Source organism: Patagioenas fasciata, chromosome 18, assembly GCF_037038585.1.
Source record: "Patagioenas fasciata isolate bPatFas1 chromosome 18, bPatFas1.hap1, whole genome shotgun sequence".
NCBI lineage: Eukaryota > Metazoa > Chordata > Aves > Columbiformes > Columbidae > Patagioenas > Patagioenas fasciata.
This window is the reverse complement of record NC_092537.1, coordinates 2905134-2926617: the sequence shown is the minus strand read 5'-3', so window position 1 is coordinate 2926617 and position 21484 is coordinate 2905134. Positions and strand designations below refer to the sequence as shown.

The 21484-nt window shown below is 44.2% G+C and overlaps 1 protein-coding gene across 2 annotated transcripts in view; it reads right to left on the bottom strand.

Moving 5' to 3' along the window:
- The window catches only part of PRKCA (protein kinase C alpha), a 117695-nt gene extending 96729 nt beyond the window's left edge, over positions 1 to 20966 (bottom strand). The window contains exons 1-2 of one of the 2 annotated variants that reach the window (XM_071816411.1): positions 20619 to 20966; positions 17182 to 17213 (exon numbers count right to left, since the gene is read on the bottom strand). In XM_071816411.1, the coding sequence (XP_071672512.1) occupies positions 17182 to 17213; positions 20619 to 20791 (205 nt within the window). In that variant the 5' untranslated portion in view covers positions 20792 to 20966. The remainder of the gene's footprint in view (positions 1 to 17181; positions 17214 to 20618) is intronic. The other variant, XM_065852241.2, reaches the window with a different exon arrangement.
- Between the last annotated feature and the right edge of the window lie 518 nt (positions 20967 to 21484).

Below are 21484 nucleotides of genomic sequence, written 5' to 3'. Positions count from 1 at the left end.
TAGTCTTCTTACATCACATAAAGATATTAATAGAGGCCCTAAAAATAAGCGTCACACAGAACAGCCAAGAGAGATACCCAATACTCAACAAAACAGGCAAGGGGATGAGCACCACAGCTATTTTTAGCAAGAATAAAACTTTCTTTTATATAGGGGTTGAAAGACGGGTTAATTTGGTGGGGAAATGAACAGGTTGAAAACAAAGTATATCAAATATTTGCTGTATTTAAATGGTGAAATGGATCACTTGTAGGCCACCCAGCAAGTGCATCAAAGAGGAGCAGAATTTAAACTTCTAACTAAAAATAATATTTTATGTAAAAATAAATGTAAATATATGCAACCATTATATATATATATATATATATATATAAATAAATGTATCACAGGGTCAAAAGCAGCGGCTCATCAACAAAATCTAATACAAAGGAAATCTTCACTTCTAAACATTTTTAGGGCTTTGATGTTATTTGAAATTAAAACAAGGAATCAATAAATAAATCGATAAATTTCAGAATTTTAAAAACTACAGTTTTGGGGGGAAATGTGTTTCTTCTAATGTGACTCAAGTTTGATTCCATCGCGATTTCAAAGGAGTCTCAGTTCAGTCTCACACGCTATAATTGCACAATAACCTGCATATAAATAAACCCAAAAGAAGGGATGAGAGATGACAGCACACAGTCTAACTACTTAATTTTAAAGGCTACTGGTGAGTTTATTGTCTGGATTTGGGCACAGAGCAAAAACTCCAGCTGTGAAATATTCTACCTAAATATAAATCACTATCCAGCAAAAATTAGAATTCTATAGCAAATTTCTGAAACACTTTGAAGACAAAGTGAGCTCCAGCAACACTTAGGAATTTAACTGCCCTGCACCTCAGTTTCTGTACATGACTTTTTGGTAAGCAATTGTTTTTCTATTCACGTTCTATATCTCGTCAACAAAAAGCAAGTCGCAATGTATAGCTTTTATTATCATCACTATTAAACTCAGGATAAGTAATCTTTAATTGCCATAACATTCCTGACATAAACAACTTACAGGGTAACTGACAAAAAGGTAAGAAGGGAAAACATTTACATGGGGGGAAAAGTGGAATATTTCAAACAATGTGTTGTAGAGAACACATAGTTCAGTCCAATATTAATGATTTCCATCAACCGATATCTCGGAGAGTGTTAACAGGAGTGAAACAAGGTGGTTTATATCATGTTTTTCCTATTTATAAATGGAACACTTAACCCTGTAAATGACCCATCGGAATTTTTGACGAGGAGGAAGCACGAGATGACACACACAGGTACGGATCACTCAGAACAGAAGCAAACAAACCCAAGGAGAGCTTATCTGGTACCAAGATCAGGCTGGCAGCAGTAACAGCCCTTAGTTAATTATTTCTAAATAGTAATAATTAATGTCTGCGGAGGTGGAGTTTGCCGAGTATCTTGCGTAGGAAGATCTGCAAAGTCTCACCACTTAGAACACGAAGTATGTTTCCCTTGGCAGAGGTGCTCTGCGAGGAAAAGTGAGAAATTCTCCTTACAAGCCGAAAATGGCATGGCTCAAAAGCCGCCGTTCCCTGAGGTTTGAAGCTTTTTATTTAAATAAGAGAAACAAAATACACGGGGTAAGCATCGCTCTCATTTTTCAGATTCTTATCCATACTTTAAAGGAATAAAAAGCAAAGCAACTGAGGGCTGGGGGCAATGCTGCCCAAACTGCCATAAGCAGCGCTAAGAACTGAGTTGGGTCTGACAGAGTGTGGGCACATTGGGGGACCCCGGCACATTTGGGGACCCCTGGCACATCTGGGGACCCCTGGCAGAGCCACCCAGGGCACAAGGTCCAGCATTGCTGGGCTTTCCAAGGCTCCTGAGCTCCTGGGGCAGGCTGCCAGCCGGCCCGACGCTGCGCCGATACCGGTACCCGCACGGCTGATAAGGTCAAACCGCCGCTCCAGGAGCTGCGATCCCCGCGGGAAACGCGGCGCGAACGCACGGGCGCCTCTAACAGCGAAACACAAGATAATATCACGGCGTTTCACCAGATCGGCTCCAAGGGATTCGTAAATCTGGGGCTGCTTTGATTTCACGGTCATCTGCTATTGCTGGGAAGTATTTCAGCTGTATCCACCACATGCAGCAACCGAAGCGCACTCGCTGCAGGCTGCCCACAGAACCCCTTCCTCTGAAACACAACACACAGTTCTGTCCAGGTACGTTAAACCTGAACCCTGTCCCAACACATTAAATGCCTAATGAAGAGTGACAGAGTTTTCCTACATCACACATCATTAAAGTTTCTCTTCTTTCTGATACAGCCGTAAATAAAAGTCTGCAATGTCCCAATAGACAGGGTAGGGGTTCCTGCATTATTTTTAGCCCAGACCAGCTGGCTGTTGTAGATCAGAGTGTGATTTCTTGAGGGTAATGAAAGAAAATGAAACTGATTGTAAAGCAAGGAAAAAGACAGAGGTCACAGGGCACTTCATTGTAAATTGATTGCTAATTATAATACTTAATGACTACATTTAGCATTTAAAGAATAAAAAAAACACTGTTTCAGAATACATTTCTAAAATATTCTTTGTGTGCACCAAAATGAATGCTAGTGGCAAAGCAAAATAACAGAAGCCAAAAGATCCTGCCATTTACTAATGGCATTTTTGATCCAAGTTCTACCGTACAAGGCTTTAGTGAAATTAAATAACACAGGCTACTTTTCACTTATTGCTAATAATAAAATATGAGCAACTGAAAAAAAAATAAAGGTCTTCCTAATGACTCAACATGAAGGAAACACTCCATTTCAAATAAATCTGAATAGTGATAAAGGGGTGAAATGCAAACCTGAATTTTTTCACGTGCATTTTGAATTTTTTCACGTGCATTTTGGATTTTTTCACGTGCATTTTGGATTTTTTCACGTGCATTTTGGATTTTTTCACGTGCATTTTGGATTTTTTCACGTGCATTTTTCACGCCATCCTGTGAGAGTCCGAGTTTCCCAGAACACATTCCTCCTCCACACTTGACATCCACAGTGCTCTAAAAACACGGCAGAGCTGCAGCAAAGCGCAAACCCTGCTGTCCGCGCACTCCAGGAACTCCCTGCTTTCTCTTCATTTCCTTCCCCTATCTTTTCACATGAAAAATTAACGCAATGGCCTAAATTCAGGGCAGGTAAACTCCTGCCAGGCACAAATCCCTCGCGGGGTGGGAGAGAAGAGAACTGGCCCACACGAGTTTCAGCCTGGCAGGTGGAACCACCTGGGACAGGGTAGGACAAGCTCAGGCTCAACCGCGGTCCCAGCAAAGCCCGGCTTGAATGGCAGCGTCTGCCATCTCCAGGATAACTCTGTACATTCCCTCAAGCTTGAGAGCTGCTAAACTAGAAAGAATTGGACTCAAATTGAGGGCAAAGAAAGAGTTGAAGATGAAACAGGTGTTCCAGGATGAAAGACGCGATGTCAACAGAGCAAATACTTCTGCAACTGAGAAGGTTTATAGGTACGGGGGGTTTAATACATCTCTGTTTCATTCCATCAGCTTCAAACAAGGAAACATCCCAAAGATGGTGATAGCACGCTGAATTTGTTGCTATCTGCAGAAATTAGTCACTATAAATAGTTTTCCCAGGCTTTAAGACACAGCTGTACCAAGTTTCCACCAGCATCAAAATCGCTAGGACATCAATCTGCTGCATCATTGTCTATTCAACAAAGGTTGTGACAGTTTCCCACCACCATCCTATTTTTGCTCGTCACACATTTTAATCTTATTATCTTTAAAGATGGAACACCATCTGCAACAAGCTTTTGAAACGCTTCTTCTCTATAAACAGTATCCGGTGATGGTAACAAGATTCCCTTGGTATGACTGGATAAAATTCTGCTGTGTTAATCATGACCCAAACCCAGTGCCAGGGGTTAGAAGGAGGATGCTGTATTTCAGAAATATAGTACAAACCGCACTCTAACCTGAAGATATGTTCACCTCTTCAGCCCTTACACCTTTCAGCTGCAAACAGTGATTTAACAAAGTCTGGCTAGTAGACACTATTGGTATCCATAATAATTTGCAAAAAACCCCTCAGACATGCAGATTTCCCAAGTTAAACCCTGCAATGGCCTAAAGCAGAGGAAGCATTACACTGACTTTCCAACCTAAATACATAAAATCTTTTCAGTCTGAAATCCGATTTAAATTCTCACCTGTCAAGCGAGTGATGAAACGGCAGCACCGAGGCAGTGACAAGCTCAGGTCTGGCATGGGCAGGGTTGTTGCAATTTACAGAAACTCATCACCGCACTGAATTAATGCCAGCTAAGTGGATGATCTTTGGAACAGGGAGCAAGCAGCCATCGAGAAAGGTTCTCATTTAAACAACCCTTGAGTCATGTGGCATCTTACAGAAGGCAAAAGAGGTTTAGAAGAGAATACACATCCCCCCCAGAAACCTGAACAGAGCGGTGAGATAACGTAGCTCATTCATCACGTATAACGAGTCAGAAAAATAATTCCTCACTGAAGCCCGAGTTAAGTGACTCTGCTTCCAGACAGTGACCTCCTCTATAATATTCTGCTTGAAAAACCACAGGTTCCCCCTAGCCAAAACAACCTTATTGTGCGGAATAAAGCGCGAGGGCAAACCCAGGAGCAGCTCTGCTGGGGAACACGGAGCCCGATCCCCGCTCCAACCGCTCTGCTCTCAGACTGACTCAGCCCCTTCATACCCGCTCCTGAGGACAAGGATCCGTGTAGAGCACCAATACATCTCCGCACAGGGCTCTGTGCAGCAAGGATGAAAAACAGCCCTGTCTTACATATTTATCTCTTGTCCTCGATTCTGATACAATCTGTGTAATCTAAGCACTGCTAAATGTCACTGGTTTCCAGGTGGAGACAATGAGTCTAACGCACAAAGGAGGCTCAACGCAATGAGATTTTTAATGTTTGGAGAGCCTTAAGTCAATGACAGAAAAGCAGAGTGCGATTGTCTAAAGACAATATTTAGGGGGAAAAAAAAAGCCAGGGTTATTTTTAGTCCCGAGTCCCATAAGCACGTTATGATCTGCAAGACCATGTGTGAAAAGAAAGGGTATGCACACACAGGTAATCAGCAAAGCTACAACATGTGCATCTCTGATAACTTTCTGCCTTTTAAACGTATCAGTAATCTGTAAGGAGTTTGTGTTATCAGAGATGTTGGCATTTTCTCAGCATGCAGATTTAACCCTAGAATAAAGCACCACCTTCCCAAATGGCTCTTTTAATAAAACTAACCTGGAGAAACAGGCCCAATTTTAAAACCACCACACCAGTTCAGTGCATTCTCCTGGAGAAAGCGTAGAGTTCCCATCAACACAAAACCCATTCTGGACACAGCTGCTTTGAAGCCGAGAAAACTCTGACATTTTAAATAGTTCAATAGAATCTTTGTGTGAACTGGTCTCACGGGATAACTTCACAACTAAGACACGAAGAGAGAGGTTTCCACATCCCAACTCGACTTGAAAGCAATTCACATTTGAAACCCAGCACTGACTAATTTTAGAACTGTTATGCAGATGCTACACATGTTCCATAATAACCTGTGTTCTACCACTCCTACAACCAAGCTGCAAAAGCTGCATTAGCAAAAAGATTCTGCTATTTTCAGCCTGAAATTTTTGAAGGACTCATTACCGAGAGTGTTGAAAGAAAGTGATGTTTTATCCTGCGGTACCAAGTAATACAGAACTCATTATCTTCCTTCAGGGCTTCCACTCCAAGTGCCACATCAACGCTTTGCAAGGTTCTGGTGCGGTAATTGCCACTCGCATTTAACAACAGGTACGTGGGGCTCGTGGCACTTTGTGTGGAGAGACAGTGAGGAAGGGAAAAGGCTGGAGCACTTCACCAGGGATACATAATCGGCAACTTCAGAATTAGGACACGCTGTTATAAAACGCAGCAGGACACCCATTTCTAAGAGCCGACATGTGGCCTTGAACAGCATCCTCATGGCAACATGGATTATGCCATTAGAACAAATTAATAAAATATCAAAGTCGAGAGCTAAGCAAATGTTAAAGGGTTTATTCATAGTCTTAACGCTTTCCTTTGGAATGCAGAAAAAAAGGCAGCATTCCTTCAAAAATAAGGAGGCAACACATCCGGTGGAGACGAAGTCTGAAATTGTAAGCAACAAAAACCTGTAAGCTTTAACTCTTGAAAAGCCACACGTGCATTTACGCCACTGCCCACCAAGCTTCACACAGGCCGATTTCACACGGTCAGAAAACGCAAATAAACTACAGAATTCACTTATGCAATAGTCGGAGAATCAAAACGGTTGGAGCGAAGCCACACGAACGCAAGTCGGACAAGGTCTGCTCGGGTTCTGAACAGCGCCCATTGACACGGGGCCGCGCTCGCTGCCGGCACAGCCGGTTCTCACCCAACCCTCACCCGAGCAACGCCCTCCCCGTCCTGCTTCACAAGAGATGTAAACAGATTTCCAACAGATGCGCCTTGTACTCCAGTGATTTGGTGGTATTTGCTGCTGGCTGGTTAACGCAAAAGCTGTGGCTGGTTGATCCAAAGATCGCATCTGTTACCCTGCGTCTCACCAGCAGGGCAGGACCAATTTCTAACTGCAGAAAGAGATACCATCGAAGAATACGTTATTCTGCTTTTATTTATCCCTAGGTCGAAGCTTAATTTGCCCAGGCAATGAGAGCTAGAATTAAGGGTTCCATTTTTCCAAAATACGCTGTAAAAGGGAAAAATGAGATTATTTCCCACAGTGTATCTATGGGTTATACATGTGCGGGGATGAAGCCATTCTGCAAGTCAGCTAGGAAGTAAGGGTTGCATCTTATCACTACTGCTTCTTCATTTCTATTAGGAGAGATGTGCATACATTTTTTGGTTTTTTTGTATGAGGTATATATGATATCCAATGATTGTTTCAGATGGCATTTACAGCTCTGTCCTTACCTACCGCCATAACTAGCACAATCTAAATTACATCAATTATTTATACGACATTTTTATGTAAAATTTTAAGAGATATTATCATGCTATTAAAGTGAAACTTCAATACTAAGGCCAAACAAATAATTTCCACTTCAAAAAAACCCCAAACATATGGAAAGTGACAGCACAATATGCGCACATCTCAGCACACTCAGTGCCTCGCCAGGTTACTGATCCTTTTGTATCAAGGGCATCTCGCTTTACTCAATATTAATGCTGAATTCTGCACATTATGAGGCTTCAGTTATTCGCAGGATCTCTGCACTACAAACAGAAATACGTATTAAAGCCTACACTATTAACTACAGACTAAGGTCGGATCCCAACTGTTGTTCCATATAGAACAATAACAGACGCGCATTGACCGCGATCCTGATCCATTCATACAAAGCAGCTTGCAAAATCCAGGCTTTAAAATACTAAGAACATTTATTAGCTGCACATTAATACAATCCTACACTCTTACAAAGAATGTCCTTGAGCACAGACCTGATCCGGACTGCGTTCGGGAGGCTCGGGAAGGACATGGGTTGTGGTACCTCCTGGCCAGCCCAGTTTCCATTCCCTGCACTTCACACTTGATGGTTCTTAAATCAACCCTACTGATTTTGTCAACAATTTCCTTTTCATTTTGCCATGTTAAATGTCAAAAGATCCACGTGTCTGACGCTGCCCTTTTAATTATTACAACAAAAGCTTAAAGATGATAGCACACACACCCCACCCCTCCCTTCAAAGCGAGCTCAAACACAGGCAATGAGAAGAATTCAAAGGTCAATATCTGCATAAGTTGAATAAAAAACAAGAAGGAGCAAGATTTATTAAAAATTGAATTCTACAATTAGTACTCTTTCTAATGTACTGATGTAAATCACAAAATGAGCTCCATAGGCAGTGTTTAGGACTTCATGAAAACTTACTGAGCGTATTTATCAGTTCTTTTTTCAGAGAGCTTGCTTAGAGAAACCTGCGTAAACCCAGTTAGACCTCCCTGATGCATTAATGCTATACAACAAAGCCTTTTATTCCCTTCAACAATCTTCAGCTACACATTTACTTAATCAATACTCCAAGACCGAGGTGTCCATAACCTCATGGCCTTGCATCAATGAATTTGTTCACTCAGTTCCTACCAACACGAAGCCTCAGTCACTGTCAGTCTCATTAACGTTACCACCCACATTCCATTGTTCTCTTATCAGGATTCAAAAGCACTTAAGATGACACCAGCAGTAAAAAGCCTTGGGACTTTATATGCCCATTACAGCAACGGGGTTGTTTAAAACTGGGGCTGCAGTTATGGTCTATGACTATAAATACAACACCACGGACCCAGAGAGGAGTTTAAGGCAGGAAACAAAAGGATCTGAAGTCAAGACCTTCTACAGAACTCAGGAAAGGGATGCGATGGTGACAAAGGTTTGCCCTCCCTCTTCCCAATATAGAAACAGCTCTATTATCAAATATTTTACAGTGTTCTTTTACATTTTGTATTCTAGTAATAAAAAAGTAACATGTACTAGAACAAGGCACATTGAGCAAAATGTCAAAGTCAAGCACGTCTGCTCCATTAGATCTGACCCAGATACCGAAGCAGTCCAAGGCTCCCGGGGATGCCCCGTTTGAGGGACTTCCAGGAGCACCCCCGAAACTACGGACCCTGCTGTCTTCAGGATGCTTGACAACAAACCCATAGTAACTGCGTAGAAACATTTGCTGCCACAACATGATGATGCAGGATATACCAAATTATAGAATCACAGAAGCATTTGGGTTGAAGGGACCTTCAAAGCCCATCCAGTGCCACCCCTGCCACGAGCAGGGACATCTCCACCAGCTCAGGTTGCTCAGAACCCCGTCCAGCCTGGCCTGGGTCTCACCACCCTCACTGTAGAAATACAAGCCTTAAATATTTGTAATATAATGTATTTCTATTCTAAAACGAAAATGACACCTGGTCTTGTACCAGGTTTAATAATATCCAACATAATTCTGCCTTTGCAAAGTGTTCAAAGAAGCTCAAGCTTAATCAAACGAACAGAGTTTATACAAACACAACTAAACCTTTCCCCATCAGGCAGCATCAGGAGGCTGAGACAAGGCTTAGAACTAAGCTTTGCTGACTTCTACACACGTCGGCAAGGGCGGGCGTCAGCGGCACGTTAACTAAGCTGCACAACCAGATTTATTGAGCTCACACCTGAGCATCTCCCACTAACGTCAAAAAGAGGTCTGAGCAACATCTAGGCATCGAAATATTTGAAACAGAATATAAGCAAAATGATCTTTTCCTCCTTTCTGTAATCTTGCAACATTCATCCCGAGGGGCCTACGTGCACTCAGAAGAACTGAAAAATACCCCGCACAGGAGCGTACCTATTGCTTTCCACCGCGTCTGCATCCGCTTGCATTGACAGAGGAGTTCCATCTCATAAAGATACAGCAAACAGATGTAATTTGTAAAAGCTGATGACAAGAAAGGAAGATATAAAACTGACATACTTGGAATGCTCTCAAATTTAATTCATTTAAAGCAAAAGTCAGCAAACAAGGTAAGAGCAATCCAAAATCTGACTAATTTTAGAGCACATCACAAATTCAATGAACTAACGTGCCATGATGGGAAAACTTGAATAAATACACATATCTATCCTTGTAGTCAACTCCGTTGGATTAGTCTATTTCTATATCTATTGTAATGCAATTATTTAACAATTTCTCCGAGTCGAACGAATTCAGGGAATTGTTAGGTTGAAATCCATTTGTTTTCTAAAAGTCTGGAAGAGAAGGAAATGAAGCTGCCCAGAACCCATCATCACCTTGAGGATCCCATCGTCTCCAGACATGCACCAAAGCACGTGTGCAATAAATGGACAACCAGTGCAGGTACCAGGTGATGATTCTTGCAGATGTCGTGGCACAATTACCGCAGGCATAATTCAACAGGAACAATTAATTATGAGGGGGATTGTTTGGCATCTAGCGATCAATGTATAGAGGACATGAATACTTCAAAGTGGATTCTGGCCCATGCCCTGGTGACTGAAAAACAAAATACAAACCCAGCACAGACTAGAAGTTGCAAGAAGATAAACTGTTCTTCCAACTCATCCTCACACATGAATAATCTCTTGTTTACTGAGGAGCTAAAATAACACATTTAGTACATTCCGGGGAAGTTAAAAATGCTATTAATTTAAAATGAACGTGAAGAGTGAAATGTCTGTGCCTTGGAAAGAGAGTTACACTGAGAACAAAGTTCAACACTCTTTGAAATACAAATTTCTGTCTTCAGCCTGTATCTTGTAGTATGGACTTTCCCCAAGGTTAACAGTAAAATAAGGAAGGATAGGACCTGATCCACTTTGAGTCACTGCTGATCTGTTCTTACCATGTACTAAGGACACGCAGTGATGCACATTATTAGTGGGTTTGAAACTCGAGCACACAGAACCCCGGCTTCTAAACATCTGATTAAAAATCTGAAAATGGTTAATTAAACTGGTACCAATATTCATTGCGCTCTCATTTTAAGGATCATCCAGAAGAAAAGCATGTAGTTTTCAGAAATGCAATCTTCAAAGTTTCGCTCCAGAATAAAAACTGCAACTTCCAAATGCAACGCCGAGCTTCATTTATCTATATGCAAATGCTTGCAACATATACAATATTAATTGCTTTATATGCTTCTTTTGATTGAAGCTGAAGTAGAAAAGAGGAAATGGCTGCAACGCCTATAGGGACATATTCCAGATTTCTAATAAAGCTCATTTGACGAAAAGATTTTAATTAATAAAGACAGAAATGTGATTTCAAAATAGACAATCGAAGATATTCCAAAGAAAAAAGGCGTATGTGTCCGCAGTACCTTACGGTCTAAGCTGTATAATTGCAGAAAGGAACCAAAAAACTTCATGTAAATCAAACGATAATTAAGAGACCAGCGCAAACAACAACGAAAGCCACAGAAACGCACGCGTTTGGTTGCCTGACTCGCAAGGTAACTTATGAATCACTGTTCTGGAAGGCAGTTTTCATAAACAGCTGCAATCGAAACATTAACTGCCGATAACCAGCCCCCCTGCACATCTTCAGCGAGCACCGCGGAAATCAGCTACGATTGCCATGTTCAGCATCTACAAGAATCTAAAAACACTTAAAGGGCAGTTTCTGTTATTAATTATACACAAGGGAGCCCTTTGCTCTTAGACTTTTATGCTTTCTGCTGCACACGTAAAACTGAAAAACTGAGCCCGGAGTATATATTAAATAACTTATTATTTTTACCTTTCACCCTAAAGAGGAAACAACCCACAAAAAAACAAACATCAAAGAAATCATTACCAATGCATCCCAACAGGGAAATCTGTTTTCTCCCTCTTTCTGCAACTTTCCAGCATTTCATTAAATTCTGCTCACGGCACAAGTCGCATCCACAGAAAACTTGTATAAAATTAACGCCATATGTGGCTGCAAATCAGCAGCTGATGTGCGGTATTGCACCAAAGCAGAGGGCAGAATGAAGAATATGCCAAACTTTATCTTGCCCGGGACTCAAACTGGTTTATCTGTCAGCTCGGAACGAGCTTCACTCCCACATGTTTAATTAGAAGCTGCAGAGCTCCGCACAATCGCATCCAGGGCACTGGAACAGTCCGTTTCTTTTAACTGGAACACACTGCTGGGGTATCCAACCGAGCCGAGTACACAAAACTTCACGTACTACAAGTGTGGGAAGGGTGAAGCTGGGATGTAATACAAGAAAAAAAGCTTTTGCTGCAAGATAAGATTTAATTATGTTCCGGTTTTGATGAGCACAATTATCACCAAGGAAATTTTCCAGGAAAATAGAACTACCAGGGCAGATTTCTCCATTTCACTGTCATGTTCTATGCAGAGTGAATTGTGCATATATTTGATATATAGACTTTTTTTAGTGATGCACACGACTGTAGTAACAGATTCCTCACAAATATGGATTCAAGCCTCTTTGCTCTTCTGACAGTGATGCCCTGTTGTCCCTTCCATAGAGCAATGGTGCTCAAAGACAAGACGGCCCCTTCCCCACGCAGGAAACAACTGCTGCAAGCACAACCTCCATGTCTATATTACCGAGCGATGCTCAAACAGGAACAGATTTGTAAGGGAAAGCAGTGCTACAAACAGACACCCAAACACTTTGCATTTCAGGGGGTTTCTGCGGCATCAGCTGCTGCGTGATCCATGAACCCAACACCCTCTGGCACCTGCAGGACACCAAACATGCACCTTCGCACGCTCCAAAAGCGCCCAGTAACACGCACCCAAGCTCTGTAAAAACGGGGATAACTCAGATACACATTTCCAAAGGGCTTTCCTGATCAGAACCGACACTAATGCATTTGCGCTCATTAAGACTCGGGAGTTTCATCTGCATGTCAGGGCTGTTCTCACTACAGACTGAGATCTCTCCGAGTTCAACCGCAGGGACAGGGAACAGAATCTCAACCTACGCTCGTATCAGACAATTAACAGAATACTCATAGTCTGGGCTGTATGTTGGAAGGGAAGGAAAAGGGACAGCCGAAGGAGGGGCAGAATAAATAAAAGCTGACAAGACAAATGCACAATAAGCATCTTATCTGCGTGCTTATGATGTGTACGTCACACTGTCCGCAGGTCATTAAAATCGCTGGTGACGAGGAGCAGCCCAGAGACACGCAGTCCACAGAGGGCAAAGACCAACAGCAGGGACAGAGCTGGGCAAGGAATCACGGAAACCGTGTGCAAACACAATTTGTGCTCCCGGGTGGCTTCAATGTGTTGTGTTATTTTGTTGTTGTTGGGGGTTGTGTGTGTGCATCCTGGTTATTGCTCTGGAGGTTTCTGAGCAGGTACCTCCAAGTTATCTGCATGGGAGTGTATTAATGAGTCAGCTGCTTTCAGTACATCAAGAGTAAAGTCCCATCTTGGGAGATCTCACGCTGGCCGTTAATTACACAGAAAGCATCATCAGTCACAGCCTCCCAGCGACTTCCAGAGAATTCATTTCTCGGTCTCGGGCTTATAGAAATGTCAGTTAATATAAACGGTAGCATATGACTAATAAGTAATATGAAGAGCACAGAGGAAAACACACACGTTGTTCAAACCGTGGTCTGTAATATCCGATCTCACCGCAAAAATGATAATGATACAAGAGAAGCAGCTCTGCCGCAGAGAGGGGAACTTTATCTTATCCACCCTTCAGCAATAACATTTCCAAGTAAGGAAGAAGCAACTATTTTTATGAGAAGCAACACAGCAAGGGAATACATTTTTCATTATTACACTGGGGTTCTTTTGTTACGAAGGAAAATGTGGATAGTAAAATGAGCATGAAACTGCTGGTAGGTGAACGCAACTACCATGATGGAAAACCAAGAACTAAATCTCGATCCTTAAGCCAAATGTGTTTCAGAACTGAACTACAGCACAATATTGCACTTCAGCAGACCCTACAGAAACCACCTAAAAGAGGGAAAACTTGCAGTTAATAACTACAATTTTTGACCATTTGGGAGAATTAACGACAGGCCTTTAATCAGGAACACGACTCGATCACGTATTACTGTAACTAAAAATACTTTTAGCTGCAGGAACTTGCTGAGCCTTCAGTGCCGAGCTTAAAACACCCTCAAAACATACGTTATGTTCTCCACTATACATTCTTTGCATCCTAGCGAATCACTATCACTTTTCTCACAAATCGAACAGATTTAAAGTCTGCTTTCTCAAGAGAGGAACTTTCTGACTGTCACAGACTGGAAAATGCTTTACATTATTCAATTTTTCACATCCATCTTGCAGTTATTTTCACGTGTGTCACAGACAGCTTGCTGTCCCGCTTGGCAATGGAAGGAAACAACACAAAGCCGTAACTTGCTTAAACAATCTTACCATTGTGTTTTCACCACCACCATCAACAAACAGCAAAATCAAAGAGAGCTCCCATCTCAGAATCACATTTTAGGATGCTGCATGTTTGCATAAATCAACAATAAAACACAAACTCCAGGCAGCAAAACGCTTCCTAATAACAGGAAGCACTAATAATAATGCTCCTTAGGAGAAAGTTAATCTAGCTGAACTCTTCCAAATTCATTTTCAAACCAACAATGGGCTCAGAGTGATGCTTCGCGACCCCAAAACCTCCCTACGAAATACTGATTTGTGATGCTGCCCCAGAATTGCGCAGACCACAAGTGGCAGCTGTGAAACTCGGTGGCCGTTCTGCAGATGTGGTTGCCAGCACAGCCCGGCGCGGTAAAACACGCACATTAATACAGACCGACCGCTTAGGACGTGAAGTGACTCTCGCGAAGCGTTTGCGCGGTAATAATGCAATTGCACCCTGAACCTCCGCTGCAATAAAAGACAGACCTAAACTGAATTTATTGTCTTTTGCAAATTCATAGGGATCCCATAAAAATAAGGAGGGGAAAAAAAAAATTGTAAATATTTTTATTTATATCCTTACAAAGCTTTATCTTCAATTGCAAAGAATTCATTTGAATGGTTTTACGTAATGCTGAAGCTGAACATTACAGTAGAAACACAGGCAAAATGATTACAGGCAACTGAAAACATGCTCCAAGCAAGCCTGATGGTAAAAAGTATGAGTGGCCTAAAAAAAGACCATTATGACACAGCATCAAGTTTTAATTTAAATTAAATTTAAACATAAAAATCCTTTCTTTTGAGAGCACCTTTTAAAATTAAAACTAGAACTGCATTTTGTGCGACACTTTTTTAAAGAAGTTTTAAAACATACGAAAATACACGGGGTTAGCGGCAATGTTTAACACTGCACAAAAGCAAAGTTAGGCCTTCTGTTTAATTAAGGAATCACTAACACAAACAGTCATAGAATAATTGCAGTTCCTTAGAGGAGAAGCATCATTAGAGTTTGATGCATGACTATTATGGACCTTTCCTCTCCCCTTCGGCAACAAAGGCCAGAGGAATTAAAACAACTCTGGAAATGAGAAAAGCACCCAACTCTGAACCCTGTCCGACACTGGGTTTCCTTCTAGCAAGAGATTTTACAAGACCCTTGAAAAGAGAGCTAAAAAGGTTTCTTATAGTACAACTCTGATGGACCAAGAACTATCGTTACCGTAGGAGCTGTCGCTGTAATATTCCTTCCTTCACATCGTACCGAAATTCCCATTTATTCTTCCTTTATCATTCTTTCTTAAAGAAACTAAGGTGGTTTTTTGCAACTTAACCTCTAGTTTCACTTTTTCTAAATTCTTCACGTCCTCACTCATTTCTCTCCCCACCTTTAGCCGATAACTTTACAGATGGAAGCTTCAGGAAGTTGAACTGAAAAACACTGATTCAGCTGCTTCACTTTATCACAGAAGTTTTATTATTCAGGACTATGATCCTAAGAGAACGAACTCTCTGAAGCACTTAAACGTAAATCAAGCCGCTCTACTCTTGGTTGTGTTCATAGTATTTGGAGGGAAATGAGACTGAACTCAAATTTCTAACTAGCTTTATAAAGATTAGCCCTGATCGGACAAAATTATTGCTAGTTCACCAGAATGAGGATGGTAGAAGGAATTCTGGCCACAAAATCCCGAGCGCTGGAAATGAAGCGCCACAGCAAACCAGGCCCGTGGCTCAGGCCAGTGGATCGTGGCCAATCTGAGCCACCAGCTCCTGGACAGAAAACAAGACCAAGTCATCATTGTGCGAACGGCAAAACCTGAGATAACTGCAGAATCCAAATGCAGCCCCCGTTATTTTCTACACTGGAATCTGTAATGGACTGTAATGAACATCTGTAGTGATGGAAACCTGTAATGAAGATCTATTCTTCAACTCGGACCCACTGCGATCCTGAATGGGATTCGGGAAATGCCATTTCACTGCCCACTGGGGGCTGCAGACCCATCTGGATGCGATGAGCAGCAAAAAACCTGCAGGATCTACAGAATTCAGTATTAACACCTTGGGACACGGAGGATTTTCTATAAAAGATTCATAGTAAAACCATGGCTGCGCGCTTACCTTCATAAAGCACACAACATTTTCACCGCATGTCTCTCTGCAAGTTTCTACTTGCAGAAGGAAAACTATTGCAACATCTTTAAAGACATCAGCCTTTTACCTTCAGTTTCTCAAAGGTTTCATTTCAAGAAGTATCAGCTAACATCAGCTTCCACAGAAATACCACAGAATCCGTAATTTCACCAATTACTAAGTAAAAGCGATGTTCAGGATAGTCAATGATGTTCTAGAGCATTAGCAAATAACCGCTAAAAATGCAATGAAAGAAGCAAGGCAAAGGGCAGCTCATGAGCACACACTGCACATGTGCAGCTGAAACAACAGGGAAGGGGGGAGAAAGGGACAACAAAAAAGCCCCATCCTGATTAGGTAAACATACGACATAGAAAAAACAATAGCAATAGTGTGGTTATTGCATTATTAAAGACTAAATAATGATAAGAATTTGGCAAAAATACAGAACATGTGAGTATACAGCATATCGAGCTGTGGCTTTCATGTATATAGTTATCTTCCACTACAGCAGCTTTCCATTTCTCAAGGTTAGTAGAATCTATTAAATCAGTGGTTTTGTAGGGGCGGAATATTTTTGTAATCGAGTATTACATAAGATAGAAAAATGCTGTGTGTCCTAAAAGGCAGTTCAAACCAAAGGTCCTCCTAAACATCCAGTGCATGAAAATTAAAACCAGGGAGTCTGATTTATGAAAAGCAGCCATATGACTAGAAAGTGAATCCATTTTCCAAAACGCCCACACAGACAAGAGCTGCTGATGTGAAAAATGGTCTCTGCAAAAGCTAAATTGCACGGATTATTTCCATGGAAAGTTAGAAGCTGCAGCACATGTACATTAGATGACATTTACTATGATGAGATTAAAAACAAAACAAAAACCAAGCACTTTTGGTGTTATTACACTGTGAACAATTACTTGATTGTTCAAGGCATACGATATAAAAACCGATAGCTATTTGAGTTGTCTTCCTTTAGAATTTCCACAGGCAGAGGTGCTCTCTTAGTTCTTCCAGGCTCGTTTCTCCTGCTGTGGGCAAGTTTTGCCTTCACAATAAGACACAGCAACACGCACAGGCCAACAAAGCGTTAGTGACTTACCTTGGCACTGAAATCCTTGCTTCCCAAATCCCCTGCAGAAAGAAAACACAGAGAAACCTGTCTTAGTATGTTGAGTTATAATTTCTTCTCAATGATCTACAACAACATAAAAATAACCTCATATTAAATTAGTTCAGATTTTGCTAAGACAGCAACAGATTTTCGGATGCACAACGCAGAGCAGCCCACCCGTTTCGGAGTAGAGAACAATAGCTGTCACCAGCTATGCGACTGCAGCTTCTGGCAACAAATTCTTTTTATTATTATCATTTTATGAGTTATTTTGGATCTACAATTATCATCATCTGTGATTAGCGCACAATATTGTAACTCATTTAATGTCACACATATACTTAAGGAAATGTAAAATATTCCAAGTTCTAGCACAGACCTACAACACAGAGCAGACTTAGTTTTCTACCCCAGTTTCAGGGTTGTGGGGCAATGCTGTTCCGCATCCCAGGTTAAAGGTTTTGCTTGTTTCTATACAAAGAAGACAACAGGCCCATGGGTTTCGCACTGATTGCTCTTCCACCTCCCTTGCTCCATTTCCACCACAAACGTGCGTGTCCTGCTTCACCGATGAACACAGTGACACACCAGGGTTGTACCTGGGAGCCACATTTCCTATATATATATAGATATTATACCCCTGGCAAATTTCACTCTTGCTGGTTTGTTTCTCTTTAAAGGTATCAACATCCTCTTTCCACAGAAATCAATGTTTGGAGTGTCCTCCCTGCAAACATTTCCCTGCACTTTCCCTCTCTGCAGAGCGTTTCTCATTTGCAGAGCTGCAGACAAACGAACCAAAGCCATGGACTGCAGAAGCCAGCAAGAGGCTGTTGGCAATTAACAACATCAACTTTAGTTATGAAGTTGGTGGAAATGTTTTTTTAAAAACAAAAAATTATATTGACCATTTTCCCACTCATTTCTAGAGATGGGACAAACAATTAGCACGCCGTTCCTGAACTGAATTCACACAACTTAGAGCATTTCTGCAGATTTCTACGCAAGAGTCTCTACCCGTTATTGCTTTATGTTGGCCTAAAGTGAGACGAACAGAAGAAATATGAAATTTGATTTGGCAGCATATGTGACTATTCTGTACTGTCATTTTGCTGCTGTTCTCTCTCGTTTTCAAAGTGAAAAGCACATACTAGAAGTGTGCAAATGCAATTGCAGAACGCTGGCAGCAGGACTGAGAACACGAAACAGACTTCAGAGAATTCTTCATGCTTTTAGACATATTTGTAAAGAACATTCCTGGATTATCTGCTCTAAAGCACAATCATGCTTCGGGGTTTGGGCTGAATTCCCACCACTAACCAGCTGCAGTCCACTGCCCCAGCAGTTGAATATATTTTCAAAGCTCATAAAACAAATAAGCACTTGAGAAACAAAGCACATAGGTTAAAGTTGTTTAATAAGTTGTTTAGATAAGGAGGCAGTAAAGAATTTCCTTAAATATTACCCGGTCTAACGTAATCTAAGTAAACCAATCTATTGGTGCAGTTCACTGAAAGGTGGTATTTACAGTTCTTTATACCTTAAAACAAATATTAATTGTGATGTGTCATTCTGGAAATAGATAAAGCACTTTGCGTGGTGTCTGATAGTTATTCAAGAGTTGTTTGCCTTCAAATGAGGAAACAAAACAAGTTTTCCAGTTGTCAGATGCTCATCAGGTGAATGTTAAGAGCCTCCTTAGACTCAGTAGCAAGACAAGAGAAGAGAGCAGGCGAGTCCTGCCCGGTCAGCCCCAGGACACCCTTTCGCTTTCAAATCCATGCTGTCATCTCACCTCAGAACTACACTTCAGTTTCTAATTGTGCTACTTATCTGCACGGCCACAGTCTGACAATAATTGGGAGGTGTGAAAAGATGCTGCACGGTTAATCCTGGTTTAGATAACTTGGAAGCCGTTTCTGAAGGTCTCTCGCTTCTACGTTACCAAATCTCGCATTTTCTTTCTCAAATAGGAAAAAATTACTTAAAAAAAACACAACATGCTCAAAACTGATCTGTTTCTCCTTGTTTCTTTTGTGCTCTACCACCTGAAGATTTCCTTCCTTACTCCGCAAACATATTTCAGGCATTTCTGGAGCACTCACAGTCTTCTCTCCAGCATGCAAACTGAGAAATGCTCAAGAAGGAAGGCAAAGGTCTGTGCCCGGATGCATAAACATAGGAGAAGAGCAAGACACCTGCGACAGACGCAGAACCAGCTGGGTACAGACGCTCCGAGATCTTTTACAACTTTCTCCAAAATAAATCACAGCTTTCATTTCTAGCAGCCAAAACGCACAGCGAAAACTCCAGCGGCAGAGCAAGGCTGCGGCTGCGGCTGAGGCACATCGCAGGGAAGGGAGGAGAAGCTCAAGTTGTTTATGCTGCACACTCGCCGAGCGTACAAAACATTCACCTAAACGCAACGAACGCCCCCGCTCCTCCCGCCTCGGCTGGCGGGGGGCGCAGGGCAGGGGCCGGGAGACTCAGCCCCCACGGGCACCGCTGGGAACGGGGGGTGCTGGGCAGAGAAGGGTGCAGGATTGGGTGCTGGGCAGCACTGACCCGCCAGCAGCGGAGAGCCGAGCGGCTCGGCCTTCAGCAGAGCTGCAACCCTGCCCAAACGAGGGCACGGCAGGAACTGGTAGGTGTATTTTCCTCCCAGCAGCTTAGTAATGAGGGTGTTGGTATGAAGTTTTCCTCCCCTCCCTGTAGCAGGAACCCTTCTCTTAAAAAATAACCCTCCCTTTCCTAAACGCGTACGGGGTCACCGTGCATTCCCCGTCTCCCTGCCCTCCCTCCGCAAGCAGGAGGAAATAAAGCAGGCACCGATCGCAAAGTTAAAGGCAGAGCTGCAGAAGTTGTGCCACACAACAGCAAGACCCTCAGTCTGAAACACAAAACCCGCGGGTTTGTGCGGCAGCAGCTGGAGCGCCGGCCGAGCTCCCCCCGCGCCGGGAGGGCGGGCACCGCGCCGGGGGCTCCGCGGGTGAGCCCGGCCGAGCAGAACCGGGACGGGGGGACGGGAGGTGAGGAAACAAATCTGCGTGGTTTGGGAAGCGATGGTGTCCAGATCCCGCTCATCTCTGCCCCCCGAGCGCCTCAAGTTCAGGGGCTCCCCCTGCTCGGGCCCCTCGGGGCACCGAGCCGCAACCCACCCCCCTGGAGGGGGATGCGACAGAGGCGGGGGACGCGAGGGGACACAGCTGTGCCCCAGCGGGGCTCACCTGCCCGGCCCCGGGCGCGGCCACCTGCCGAAACGGCGGCACCGGGGAAGCGGCGGGAGCCGGGCAGGGCGCCGGGAGCCGGGCAGGGCGCCGGGAGCCGGGCAGCGCGGCGGGGCCGCCCCCGGACAGGGGATCCCCTCCGGCTGAGCGGGCCCGAGCGGAGCTGCCGGGGGAAAAGGCGCTGCCCGGGTGTCTCACCAGATGAAGTCGGTGCAGTGGCTGCAGAAGGTGGGCTGCTTGAAGAAGCGCGCGATGAATTTGTGCTCCTTCACCTCGTGCACGTTCTTCTGCCTCAGGGCCCCTTTGCGAGCGAAGCGCCGCGCAGCGTCCGGGGCCGCGCCGGGCTCCGAGCCCGGGAACACGTCGGCCATAGCGCCCTCCTCTCCACCGCTGTGCCGGGAGCCGCGCCGGGAGTCACCGCGCCGGGAGTCACTGCCCCGCCGTCCGCCCCGTCCGGCGGCCGCCGAGTCTCTGGCAACGGCGGCGCAGGGCGCTGCCCCCGCTCCCGCGCCTGACGTCGGAGCGGCGCGTAGGGAGCGGGAGGAGGATCCCGGCCCCGCGCCGGCTGCTCCGCCCGCGGGGTGTGCGAGCCCCCGGCCGCGGGCGGAGCGGAGCGGGGCGGGGCGGAGCGGGGCAGGCCCGGCGCGGGGCCGCCCCCCTCGCGGGGGGAGGATTTCGGGCGGGTGGCAGCACCTGCCGCCTCCCGTCAGCGGCTCCAGTCCCTCGCACAGGCGGTGCCCGGTCTGCCCGCAGACGCCGGCCACTCTCACACACGAGCAACGGGCGCTGCTCTCCTACACCCCGGTCCGCTCGCACACATAGCGGCTCCTCTCCCTCTCACACACACTCCGGCTCCCTCCTTCTCTCCCTCTCGGCCCGCAGCTGCCTCCCGTGGCACACACAGCGCAGCTCCCGCAGCGCCGGGCCGTGGGAACTGTCACCTCCCCTCCCAGCCGGGCCCAGCAGCAGCACGTCCGGGTGACCTCGGGCTCTGCCTCCCTGTGCCCGTCACCCGGTGCGGCTGCGGTCGGTGCCACAAGCCCCGCCAGGGCACAGAGCAGGGC